General features: G+C 33.3%; 1 protein-coding gene across 1 annotated transcript in view; it reads right to left on the reverse strand.

Annotated features, from left to right (window-relative positions):
• Positions 1–13,729, reverse strand: part of LOC106710566 (protein kinase C-binding protein NELL2) — a 36,708-nt gene extending 22,979 nt beyond the window's left edge. Inside the window, exon 1 of the mRNA XM_014502649.2 lies at positions 13,633–13,729. Within this exon, the coding sequence (XP_014358135.2) occupies positions 13,633–13,696 (64 nt within the window). The 5' untranslated portion in view covers positions 13,697–13,729. The remainder of the gene's footprint in view (positions 1–13,632) is intronic.
• Between the last annotated feature and the right edge of the window lie 918 nt (positions 13,730–14,647).

The following is a 14,647-nucleotide window of genomic DNA, read 5'->3' on the forward strand; positions in this document are numbered from 1 at the left end:
TTATAAAAATTAAATACAATCACAAATTAAACTTTATAATTCGCATTCCTAATTCATTAATTAACTACATTTGAACAGGAAATATAATTAAGTCAGTCAATTGCTATTCGCAGTTAACGGGAATTGTGGATTTTTTACCAATACGTTCTTACAATATATTGGTGGCACGTCGCGACAAAGTCTTTGACACTTTGAACTTGGCAATGGGCAGGCGCGCGCCGGCGTCTAATCCCGAGCAAACAGCTCCGGAGATAACGCCCCTATCACACGTGCGTGTGTCCTCTCGGAGTAAGGCGCGGGCGCGGCGAGGCGGCGAGGCGGCGAGGCGCGGGCTGGCATCGCTTCCTACACAGATAGCCGGCACATCCTATCCGGAAACCCCGTCGGTCTTAACTTCGATAACATATTGCAATGCGGACATCCCATGCTTTTCATTCATAATTTAATTATCAAATACGTATTTGATGATTTGGATTAAGAACGAATTGAACTATTTACCTACATTTATAAATACTATTAAGCTACATTGTATAGACAGAGTACAGTGTATCATGGTAGGCGAATAAATGTCAGATTTAAACTTGTCTCTACAAGTTTACGTTTGGTAGATAACAGGTCACCGTATACCCAATATTTGTTTGCACATGTTTGCGATTACTTTTATTAGGACTTCGTAGTTAGATGGGAGATATAAAAAGATATCAAAAAGAAGTATTAAAAAGATAGGTCTAATCTAAACTACTCGTTATATGTTTTAAGGAGCCAAATATATTTAACCGAAAACATAAGCTGTTTTAAATAGTAATTAATAAATCAAATAATTGGAAACAACATACGTGAACAACAACAACGAACAATAAAACAGTAAAAATAAAATTATTAATAAGTACATGGTATAAATATCCTGAGGGATGTGCAAAGTTGTTTGGTTGACTAATACTTGCGGGCGAATGGTGTGTTCATGAATTGCGTCCCGTGGGACTTGCTCGTAGGTAAATGGTGCCACCAGCCGTCAGATGGCAAATAAACGAGGGCCACTTTAACGAAGTGAATGCGCCTACTAGCGCAGTAAATGACATCAAAAATTGATGGTACTTCACTTTGTATACAGTGTTTTACAAGCAAGGTTGTTGAGAGCAAGAATTTTACGTGAAAATATTTTATAACGTCACTCAAAAATTATTTACCGTGGTTTTCTGAGACCAAAAACTGTATAATACAAATCGTAATCCCTGTCATTATCTTTGACAAAACAGAGATAAAAATAGGTTTAGACTGAGATTTGGGTATCACAAACCCACGTTTATAGAGGTAGACGTTACTGGTGATTAGCAGTTTTTATTGATAATGGACTAGTTATGAATAAAAAATTATACTTCTGAATTTTATAAACGACTAGCTATCGCCAGCGACTCCGTCCGCGCGGAATTTAAAAAACGTAATTAGTAGCCTATATGTTCTACGTCTGTGCGGAATTTCATCAAGACCCGTTGAGTCATTCTGGACGTATTCGAATATACGTCCATCCATCCATCTAAACATTCGCATTTATAATATTGGTAAGATTACATATTTTATTTTCGAGTCTATTAACGAGCTACGACACCAAAGATTTAATTTTGCTTTACTATTCGTGTCTCGAATTCGACCGCAATATTCAAATGAAGAAATGATTCATGTTATAATGTAAGTCAAAACTAATCTAAAATCACACAATAATTTGCATTTACACTAAAATCAAATATCAAAACAATTGAAATGCGTAACAATCAGAGTACAAAACTATGTGTCTTTTTATTCTACTGTTTTGACATCAAATTTTAATTTAAAGCAATAAACTCTTTAGTGTATATAGAGTTTAAAACGATTTCAAACATCTGGTAGGGTAAGCGCCCTGGTCTATTAGGGTGGGAGCAACCTGTCGGTGCCAACCAACCCCGGACACTTGCACCCTTTCCCTCATACAGGCTCTAATTTTTCATACTTAATTAAAACTTGCGTCATCGAGTCATACCAAGTTCGATGATCGTTTTAATTTACATATAACATTTCTACTTTAATATTATAAATAGAAAAGGATCAAGCTGTATCCACATTACCAATATTCTGAAGTATAGTGTTTCGGTAATGGAAAACTTCTGTCTTTTTTACAACACAGATATATATATGACTGTAGTTAGTTAAGTTTAGTTAGTTATTTTTGTCCTTTCATGAGATCATATTTATCCCAGTGGCTGTGAGTCTAAAGTCGTTACGTAGCTTAATCTTTATTAGACGTTAAAAACTTTTCTGCAAACTAAAGAATTTAACATTACTGTCTTAATTAACTTTCCACAGACTTAAACTCTTAAACTTACTTCTACAGAAGAAAAATATCTGGAAAAGAATATTTCTACTTTTGCCGATTATTCAGTAATGTAACCGAAAAATATCTGAAACCTGAAAGCAATGTTTATTACACAATTAAAAAGAAATAACGCTACAATGTTATGCTATCGCAAGTTATTTGAAGTAAGAAGGCTAGTTAGTATGCTTATTTTGATGGCGATTATAACGAGTTCGAGATTACCATCGCACAATAATAATAAACGATGCTAATTATCACATATTTGTAGCACCTTTTGGTAAAAACTTCCGACTTCTCAACACCAAAGCTATTAACGACATTTTTAACAAGAAAAATTTTACAGTTAAAAAGATCCTAGAGCAATGAAATCGTATTTCGCTATGTTAAACTAAAATACGACGTAGTTTCAGTTTTACTTACAACGTATACAAAACGAAATTACGAATGGATTACATTGAAAAATGTAAACAGCACTATACAAGTACATTTGTAGCTATAAGACAGTAGTTAATTAGGCAAGCGTCGGGGCGTGTGGCTAATAAGCTATTTGCTCGAGATGGGGGCAAAGGGGGTGTGTATAAAGACGACCTAATTGCGGCTAAAGAAGCGGGGGCGTACATAATTTAACACTGACTTTCCTTACGTCTCACATGCTCGTCTGTTGCGTACAGTGTCGGTGATCGATAACTACAGTTTCGGGAACACGTGGAATAGCGTAGAGTTCATAGCACAATACTACAACTTTTAACGATGTTATAACTTAATGTAGATTTGCAGTAACATGAACAGTCGTATCCCATAGGGTGCGCAGAGATTATTATTTTTTCACGAACGAACACAATTTGTCTTTAACTAATCTTAAAGAACATTACTAAAAAGTATTTCTTATCATGAACATGTGTGTTTATACTAGACGAATAAATATAATGCCATAATAGATATAGACTGCAGGAATGATAAAGAAAATCGTAGACTTTGTATTGACTAATAGGAAAGTTTGAATGTATACGTGTCTTGTTTCGGAACAGTGCTTTGAGCGGAACGAGGTCAGGCTGGAGGCGCCGCATTGCGCTGCCGAGAACCTGCAGCCGCTGCGCACCTCATCTTACACACCACAATCATATGTAGAAAATAAAATAACCTACATGAACGTGCTCCTCTCTCATCAATTTCAATTTCAATTTAAGAGCTTTCTAAATTTGTTAACATTAAGATAAAAATTGACAACGCTATAAATAAAAAATTCAAAATCGTCATATTGGTTGACAATTAAGACTGAATACTGAAAAAGGAATGCCCTATTTGACCTAGAACTTTGTCGCAGTATGTAGTAGTATAAATGGTTCTGCCTTTTGAACGTAGAATATAAACAACACACATGTATCATACTAACATTATAAATGCGAATGTAGATGGATGGATGGATGTTTGTTTGTTTGAAGGTATCTCCGGAACGGCTGAACGGATCTTGATGACATTTGGCACAGATGTAAAACATAGTTTGAACACATAGGCTACTTATTAAGTTTTTGTTTTAATTCCGCGCGGACGGAGACGCGGGCGATAGCTAGTCTATTACTAAAAGCAAATTACATATATACATTTAACAAGAAACAACAACAAATTATTTTCAGAAAAAATAAAATAAACACTTCTAACCGCAAATCAAACTTTCGAATTGTGTTAAACATGCTATTATTGCATATAATTATCATAAACTTATAGTAAAATTGTTAATGACCATACATCGTTAGCCATAGCTATAATATAGCTATTTAACTTGACAATGAAATAGAAAATTTGCCTTAAACATGCAAATTATACTCGGCCGCAGGACAACCAATGTACATAGACACGTCTACGAATGCATTACGGAAAATTTATTCCTGACATTTTTTCAACGGAAATGTATTGGAAAAACATAAATGTTTTATTTATACAACAAGTGGCTTCACCAATCAGTGTCAATGTGAAGGTTGACTACTAGAGGGCGTCTGTTTCCATGAAAAGCTTTGCATGTCTGTTACTACGCTATTTTGTATATGAATGAGATGTGATCACATAGTCTGGTCTTTAATTTACGAGTCAAAGTTCCACTTTACATGTTTTACGTCGCTCAATTTGTTAAATTTATGGTTATGTAAAACAAATGATGTCATATTGTACGATTGAGTTGAATAAAAAGCAAGCAGTGCAGACAGAGCTCTTGAAGTAAGACAAAACAAATGCGAAACGGCTTGACCGATTTTTATAAAATTTTATATCCATATACAGTAGGTCTTAGAATCAGCTACTATCTATTTTTCATATCCCTATTAAGTTTTTTTTTAACTCCGCGCGGACGGAGTCGCAAGCCACAGTTAGTTGACTATACAATATTAAACGAAGCAAAAGCAAAAACTATCATTTCAAAATGTTTAACATTATATTCATAAAATAACTAAACATTCTATGTAGATAATTTGTTTCTCAAACCTAGACAGTTTGTAGAAAACTACCTGTTTTTCCATAACTAAAAGTTATATAAAGTTGCGTGACTCCTCAACATAGTATGTCAATCAGAATTTTGACATACGAAAATTCATAAAGCTCCAATACTAAGAATTGGGTTAGTTGTTCATTAATAAAACACGACACACATTGAATTGTATTATTTAAACGATATAGTTAACTTAAACGACCCGACTCCGGTAAATAGATAGCAAGTTTTGTAATTTTCATGATACAAGAAAATTGTTACAACATATAATCTCTAAATTGTGGTGTAATCTAAACGAAAGTTTTATTAAAATATAATCTGTAAGTTAATATTAAATTAATTTGTAATGATTTATATCATAGTGTCTTAGATAGAAGATGCGTTAAATCTTCTCGTTGTAAGTCTTTAAAAATAAAAAGTAATTTTATTTGCAAAATGCTTTGACTAAAGTAGACATTTTAGAAAATACATAATCTACATTTTCAACAAAGAATAAGAAAAAATCTTCAAGGTTTAAATACATTGGCTGGTTGCCAACTCAATTTCCAATTGCGCGCCTTTTTTATTTGTGAAATAAGTCCAGTCGTTCTAATTAAAGCTTATTACGTTGATTAAATCGACGCTTGTGAAAATGAGGATTTTAGATAACTAGCCAAACCCTGCATAGTAATGCCAAAGGCAAAGCTATGTCATCAGATTTTTCTGTAACTAATATCTATAAAACAATACACCTGTGCAATGCGTTTTTCAAAAGTATTTTGTTTTCTACTTAATTGCTAAAACTATAAGCATTGACACTGCACTCGAAAGTTTACGTTAAGTCCTAACAACAAACTATAAAGAATATTTCTGAAAGAGTTCTGATGTGAAAGCATATTGTAAAAGTTTTTGAACACAGCCGAGCAAACAATACTTTAGTCATACGGAATGGACAGGTTTTTATATGGCTTTTCTCCGCGGGAAAACCTCAATGTCTATTATAACGAAACATAAAAAATCAGTAGGCATTAGACAACAATAAAGACCGACGTCTGCGAAACAGAAAATATTAATTTAAAAGCATTCTGTGAAGGGGAATGGGAAAGAACGGGGCCGCGTACAAGCGTGGGGGACACGCTGCACATTTGGGGTGCAACGAACAATTTCACTTTTCTTTTATTTATACTTAACCTAAAAAGGCGGTCGGGTTTAAAATAATTTAAAAAGGTATTGTTCGAAAGCTGTGGTGGTGTATTGTTTTTTACTCTTGAAAAAAACCGAAACGTTTTTAAAATATAAAAATTATATTTTAAAAAGCATTTAAAATTACCAGCAACAAACTTAGCTACTTTAATCCTCCTTATTTTAACTATCACTTAAAGCTTTATAAAAAGAATACGAAAGTTTTATAATATTTCCATTTAAAAAAAGTCATAAAATAGAAAACCAGAGTAACAATGCAGTCAAGACCATTACAAACTTGACGTGATAAATGAATGAAGACGGATGAAGACGGAAATCCATTTCAGCGTAGCTCGATGTGCACCTTTACGGCTCTTTTACCTTTTAGCCAAAGATGACCTTACGTAACGATAACAAAATCCTTCAAACGAATGTGAATCTTGTTGCTTTAGGTTAAGGATTATTTTAAGTCACATAGACGTTCGTGCAAGTTGAATATCATGGTAAAGGTCCTAGACGTTCTAGACGGCCGGGGCTGGCCGGGGGCGACACGCGAACTTCACTCCTTTGATTTTTTTTTATTCTTTCTATAGTATCCGACGGAGGACGACGACCTTTGAATATTCTAACAAAACAACTGATTTTATTAAATAAATCAATCGATTGTAATCATTTACAATTTTTTTTATTCTTTACGTGAACACTATCACATTTTATTTTTCAAATACAAAACCACATTTGTATTAATACTACGACTAAGTGATTTTGGTACTACAATAAACTGTATACGTATTTTAATAGGTCTGAAACTGGTAAGAAACCGACTTTTATCACGGCTATAAAAAATGTTACGACAATTTCATATATACTATCGGTATGCTTTCGGCTCTAAAATAATTATTCTATTGTTCATTTCTTGCCATAAAAGAGATTTTAGTAACGGAAAACTGAAAATTCATTTAACTAAACTTTTTTAACCGTTTTGTTTGATTTTTTCTTTCACTTTTTTGTCACTTGATACAAAATAAAGTCGTCTAATATGTATTTTCTATTCTTTTAGTTTCTTTCGTGGAATCGATCTTAAGGACCGAGTATTTAATTTGGCCGTAAAACCAGTTAAAATAAGATTTTTTACTCGTTCTAAATCTCTTAATTATTTAATTTTACACGTTGAAATACGTACAGAGATATTAAAATATTTTTTTCTTTTATAGCAAAGCGCCAAATAGAGTTTATAAAAACTTATTTAAACTTAATGCATTTATAGAAGGGTGGCTTTTTCGAGAGGCTCTCGACGTCTAGTCAAGTGGGCAATTGAAAACTGACGCTAAATGATACATCGGGATCACGTATTTAATTTGAACGATATGATGTGCACAAGCGAATTGTCAATTTGTTAAATAATAATTTAGCGCAGAGAATCGCTAGAGAGACTTTGTAACAACTAAAGTAAATTAACAAAAATCTGTTAAGAAAATGAGACTTAAATATAAGAAAATGAGTCTTATGTTTGGATCACAGAGAGACGAATTTTTATGAGAATTCTCTAAGATGTAAATTTATTTAATGCGTTGTGAATAAAACTTAGAAAAATTACATGAATAATACATTTCAATACCGTTAACAACAGTTATTTTAAGAGCAATGAGAAAACGATTTACACGAACTTAATAAAAATTTGGCAAATTCGAATTTATACCATCTCCTCGGTAGATAGTTAAACAAATTTTATTGCTTTTTAATTAACGTATTACCTTGGAAATGTACAATTTCCCTCTCAAATACATGCATAAAAAGTTTTATAATACGCACGCATAATAAGTTATAATGTAGTTTTTAAAGGTATAGAAATATCGTACAGAAACGTTGAAGACAAGAAAATAATAATAAATAAATATCATTCATTTTACGTTACTACAATTCTAAAATAAAACAGTTTAAAATATAAAGTAAACTCTTTAAACCCGTATTCATGGACAAAGGTTAATCTCTCCGAGTAAATAAATAGATAAACTGTTATTATATTATCTAAGGTGTGAGATCTTCTGTCAACAGTCTGCGCGGACGACTCGAGCGGAGCCGCGTTATAGTGTTTGTATTTATTTTGTTTCTCCGTCTAACGTTCTCACGTCCTGTTTCGAAAATATGTTTGTCTGGAAGAAATATAACTATTGAATATTATCGATAGAATTGCACAATTCATGAGTCGAGAAATTTCAATAACGTTTAGTGTGAGATTTGAAACAAGGATCTAGTGTTAGAGACAAAAATCAACACTGTGCCGGTGTATCGGCGCAGCACTAGACATGTCAAATATCAACGCTTACGTCGCCTCACTACAGCTATCTGTCACTTGTTTTTTGAGTAACTTTAGCGCGCAATTCGCTCGAGATGATCTTGACTAATAATTCTCTAAAACTAGGTAAATAATGCGTAGGTAATCGGGTTACGGGTTATTTTACAGTCTACGTTTTTAACACTTCTTTCACAAAACACATTAATTTTCCGATTTTGTGCTCCTTCAGAATTTTATCAATCTGCACTTATGATAGATAAATTCAATATAATAATACAAAATGCAAAAATTATATCTAGAGTTATACATTGTTATAAATGTTGAGAAGGTATGTTGCCGTGAGATATCAGAGGGGACCTGTTATGGATAAACTGAATCTCGGTATCTCGTATTGGATTATTCTTCTCAAACAGAGATATAGATAAGATAATTTCACGCTGGAATCCATATTAATACAGAGACGATAATTTACATAGATTACGATTTACGTAGCGCTGAAACTGTTCGATATGAATACCGTGCAATCGCCGCTTGTGACTCTTTAAATTTAATTGTATTTGATCGCAAATTTATATTATATCATTGAGTACGTAGTCTCCATAAGCTTCACTTATTTAACTTTAATGCATATTTATTTGTTTCCTAATAAATTATTGAATATAATCATATCTTTCATCAAAACCGACCTTCAAGATTACAAATTCAAAACAACTGGCACTTACAAGCCATATTTGGTTCGTATATCCTATTAATTTAAAAAAATATGTACAAAATAAAAACATGCTATAGCGAATCGTTTAACGGCAAAATTCGAATAACAAAAGTATCTAAAAAAATAAAGTAGTAAAGTATTACATCAAGATAACTTAAATGACTACAGCTAGAATTATTGCACTTTCAGAATTTTATATTTAGTATAAGGAAAAAGATTCAAGGTATCAACGACAGGAGGAAATTTCCTAAACAGCCAATAAAGTACGATAAGGGGAGCGATAGAATATAAATTCAAATGCGTCTAGCGCTCGGCGAGAATATAAAAATTCAATGCGGCATTTTATACAACTTAGCTTACGTAAAGCTACGAGACCTTGTCACAGTTACAGCTTACTATTTCATATTTAACCAAAGTCCTGTCTAAAAACTATATAAACTCTTATATGAAATACATGAAATATATAGAATCGGCGTAGGTAACCGTGGTTTTCTACTTTTTAAAACCGTTAATTATTTTTAAAGAAACCCAGACATCAATATGTTTTGTACAAATATTTCGGCAGTGGTAATCCACGGTTATAATTAAGTATATCAGTTCATTTGCAAAAAAATCTCAGGAGGAATAATTTAGGTGCCTATATCTACTTAGGCATACCTAAGTTCATTGAAATAACAGATAATTATTTTACATAAGGTAATTGTCTAGAGAGTAAGCTAGTATTTTTTATATCTATTGTAATTCCAGATTTGCTAAGATAATTTTTGCCAAAGTTACAGTTTACTTAGAGTAATGTTTTATAGTACATAAAGAGACCGAGATATATAAGATTTTAATGAAAAAGTTTCTCGTCTTATTACATCTATAAACCAGTTGAAATAACCAAGCATTAAAAAAAAGATTAATGTAATACATAACCATTTACAATAGTAATGTGACAAATCAAAGTGCTACGAGACGAATTGCCCTACATGATGTTGCCAGGTCACTGACCTATTTTGACAAATCGTTTCAGGAAATGTTTCCCCTGTTTCTGCCAGATGTTCCACTTTGATTTATACAGATAAAAATACAAAAAGTGTTTTAGTTAACTCTTCTCTTTATAGGAAAAATCTATGTTAAATTATTTACTTAAATGCTTGTCTACATTCATATAAAGAATTTATGTTTTACAGTGAGAAAAATAAACATTACAGCACTCAACTCAAGTTTCATTAGTTGCGGTACTGTGTATCACACAGTTAAAATTGCGTGGAGTTAAACTATGCCAATTATTTCGAAAGCCAATTTTGTATTTTACGAATATCTCTATATATCTTACATTTGAAGTACTGTAATTGGAGGTAATCATTTTAGTCTGTTATATTTATAAAACTTCTACATACCGTTTCTATTAATTAATACAACATGGTAATGTATAGGATAAAATGAATATAAAAGTTTAGTTACAAAAAAATCAGAAAAATATTACCGTGAAATTCTAATACTGTGATAATTTTATTGATGCATATTTTTGTCTCTGTCTTCTTATTAAAGTGTATTACATAGAATAAGTCAATACAATACAATAGTATCTTATTAGAGAGTTGACAATATGTGGTTCGACGGTCAAAACTCATAGTTAGAATATACTAGATCTCTGACATTAGATCTTTTGACAACTTAAGACTACAACATTTTGAACATTGATATCTTTACGATGGATAGGTCATTACTTGGTAATTCGAGCTTGTTTCGTTTACAATTAATTGTATATCTGATTCGTCAGACTGGTGCAACCTTAAGGCAGGTGTCCCTCAGGGCGGAGTATTATCTCCTTTACTATTTTCTATTTTCATAAATGCTCTTACAAATGTATTATCTTCTCGCTTTCACCTATACGCAGACGACTTGCAATTGTACCTTCACTTCAGACCTGAAGATATTAATGAAGCTATAGGTCATATAAATGCGGACTTAGAACGTATTTCTGTCTGGGCAAAAACCTTCGGTCTTTTAGTGAATCCGAAAAAGTCACAAGTTATAATAATTGGTAGCACCTACAAGGTAAACAGTCTTGATCATGATTTGTTGCCACCTATCTTATATGATGGCTGCAATATTAACTACACTAATACTGTTAAAAACTTAGGAGTTCATTTTGACCGCCAGTTGTCCTGGAATTGACATGTTAATTTCATTAGTAAAAAGTTTTATTACTCTCTTCATTCCCTTAAACGCCTCCAAAAGTTTCTCCCACTTCAAACCAAAATAATTTTAGCGCAGACACTTCTACTCCCCCTGCTTGACTATGCTGATGTTGTTTTTCTAGATGCAAATGAAGAACTCCTGGACAAGTTAGAAAGACTTCAAAATATGTGTATCCGTTTTATTTATGGCCTGCGGAAGTATGATCATGTCTCGGAATACCGCAAACAACTTAAGTGGCTACCTATAAGGTTACGAAGAGACTGTCACATCCTTTCTACCTTATTCTCTATTTTATATTGCCCTTACTCACCTACTTATCTTTGTGATCGTTTTAATTTTCTCGTGCCTGAAAACCAACCATCCAGGTCTAAAAAAAAATCTCTTTTAAAATATCCCTCACACACTTCCTCTCGCTTTGCCAACTCTTTTACTGTCCGTGCTGTTACGCTGTGGAACTCTCTTCCGTCGTCCATACGAGAAAGTACATCGCTGCCATCCTTCAAAAAAGGTCTAAAGGAACACTTTATATCACTTTGAGTTTTGCTATTAAACAAAATATATATATATATTTATATATATTGTATGTATGTATATAACTATTTATGTATATGTATTATGTATATATGTAATATTTATTAAGTTTATTATTTAAGACGTTATTTATGACGACTTGTACACACATTTACTTATTAAATAAATAAATAAATAAATAAATCTATTAGATCACCACCGCTACCAACCGCAATTGAAAGCGCCATAATGGCGAAAATAAAATAGGCACGAAATGTCATGATTTACAACCTGACTATGTGTCTATCTATCTATTTAGCCTCGTAACGCCCACTGCTGGACAAATGCTTCCCCTAAAGATCGCCACTATGATCGGTCCTGTGCAACCCGCATCCAGGATACCCCCACAACCTTGACCAGATCATCTTGCGGGAGGCCTGCCCACGCTGCGACCATGTGTAGAGGTCAGTAATTGTGAATGATATATATTTTATAATTTGACAGTAAATAGAAATATATCTAGGTACAATATTAAATGGATGTTTGCGTTGATTTTGTAGAGAGCTTAATTTAGACCTCAACGTTTCATTAATTGCGCGTTGATGTCTTTTGAAAGAGATTAGTAATTTCCATAAATAAATTGTCACTTTACAGAGATATTTTTTTCATTCAATGTAAAAAAATCTTTAAGTTATACTTTTTTATATTATGTACAAGCTATAGAAGAGGAGTTCCCCTTTTTAAATATAGAGTTCTATATTTTGCTTACTGTATTTAAATTCATAAATACTTTACTATAGTATTGTTTCGTTTACCTAGTAACTTAAAATGGATTTTAGCCATACACACTTATGTAAGCAAATGTAATGTATCAAGCTATTACTATAATAAGAACAAAGTGGTCAAGTGTGATTAACACTCCAAGAATTTTAAAAAGATCTATGAATTTTTTTACAAGAGATCAAAATCTTGGCATTGGAAATTATTATGTTAAGAATACAATTTTCATTAATGGATGATAAAAATTAAATTTTTATATCAACTTATGGTGTACACAATTCTTATAATCTGATCTGGTGTAGTCACCTAGCATTTGCGGCGTAGCTAATATCGTACGAGTAAGGCCCAGATTCGGGCAGGTGCATGCTTGCATTTATCTAACTTCCTCGCGGCAAAGTGGCGTGATAATTATCAATATTTACGCAGATGTCAGATTAGCGTATGACGTAATGCCGGGCGACGTTTGCCGGCAGTGGTCGAGGCAAGGACGCGGTGCGTAGTATGTACGAGTAGTGCCCGCCGGACACTACGCTGACTACACCTACATCTACACCGCACTAATCTTTACCATCGTACTTATATTAATTTCTTTACAATTATTTAAACTTGCTTTTATATGAAAATACATGATATAAATCATTTTGATTCAAAGTAACGTTATATAACTTGAAAATTCAAGTTTTTTTGATTAAAACCATTAAATAAATTATAAATTTGTTAGGCTCTACATTAAATTCGGAATTTTACAATTAGGCGCGGAAAAGTCAAGTTACTAATGTACACATATTTCACGAAAAAATAATGTGATTTACACGTATTTAGACTAAAAATCTTATATAAAATTAAATGCGGTGAATATATGATCGTAATTGGTACGTACACGAAAACATTTGAATAAGAACATATGAAAATAACCTAAAAATCCTTATCTCTACGCTACTGTAGCTATCACATGAAAAATTCTGTATGAAAATGTAGTAACTAAATTCATCGGTAATGTCACACGGGGGTTGATTGCGGATATAAAATACGGTAAAGCACTCGTGTTCTTAAGACTAAGACGACGCGTGAATTCTTCGTAAATTGAGACGTATCAGCTGTTTTAACACTATTTGAAGTTTTTAAACAAAAAATGTATGTTAGATAGTGGTACTCACCGGCGGCTTTCGCCAGCCACCACCAGCAGCAGCAGGCGGCTACGAGCGCCCGAGCGCCGGCCATCTCAGCGGCAGCGCATCACACGCGCGCTTTCGCCGGCCGCCCCGGCGGACTGAGCACTGAGCAGTGAGCAGAATGCGCGCCGCCCCGCGCGATCGATGCCGCGCCGCACGCACCCTCCTCCCTAGTGGTGCTTGCATTGTGCTTTATACAACCTTAGCGCTCTACCTAGCGAGAAGCGACGCTATTTGCAATACAATTAAACAATATTCAGTTTCAACGGACAAAATCATATTTCATGGAACTAACATTAAGAAATATGAATCTAATCACGAACTTAATATTTTTGTAATCTTAAACGTGGATTTCTAAATTTCGAAAAATCTATACAAAAAGAAATCGCCATCTCTTTCATTTTCACTCAAAAAGCTGAGATGTATGGTAGTCTTGGAAGGTAAACCTTTGTATCTGCGATAAAACCTTTTATATTCCAGTCCACATAGATTTTTTATTGTGAAACATTTCTTGAATTGCAACTTTGAAAATTCAATAGATATAAATTAGATTATTTTTTAAATTGTAACAGTTATTTCAACGCAAGCGTTTTTTTAGTCGTGTCGCAGCACTATTTCTTGCCCTCCCACCATCGTTTTCCGAGTTTCCTTGGAGAGCGCGCGCGCTGCCCCGTTTTCTGGCGGATCGCTGACCGCCCCTAATTGATTGGGCCCGTTCATTTGCCGAATAAGTTTTAGGTCAACACCGCCGCAGAGCCTCTGCGCTACATTTTGTCTGTATTCTTCTTCAAACTTGAAAACTTTGATATTAAAATTAAAAGTTATAAGAATTTCCTGAAGTAAAATTATGAAAGAGAATATACTATAGTTAATTAACATAAAATAAATCAAAAGATAAATTATGTTACAACTTTAAAAAAAGAACGAAACAGTTATAGTCCAGTCATTTTAGTAAGTTCACCTCGGAATTCGAGATACCCAGCTGTAAGTTTGTAAATAC

Source organism: Papilio machaon, chromosome 5 (genome assembly GCF_912999745.1).
Source record: "Papilio machaon chromosome 5, ilPapMach1.1, whole genome shotgun sequence".
Classification (NCBI taxonomy): domain Eukaryota; kingdom Metazoa; phylum Arthropoda; class Insecta; order Lepidoptera; family Papilionidae; genus Papilio; species Papilio machaon.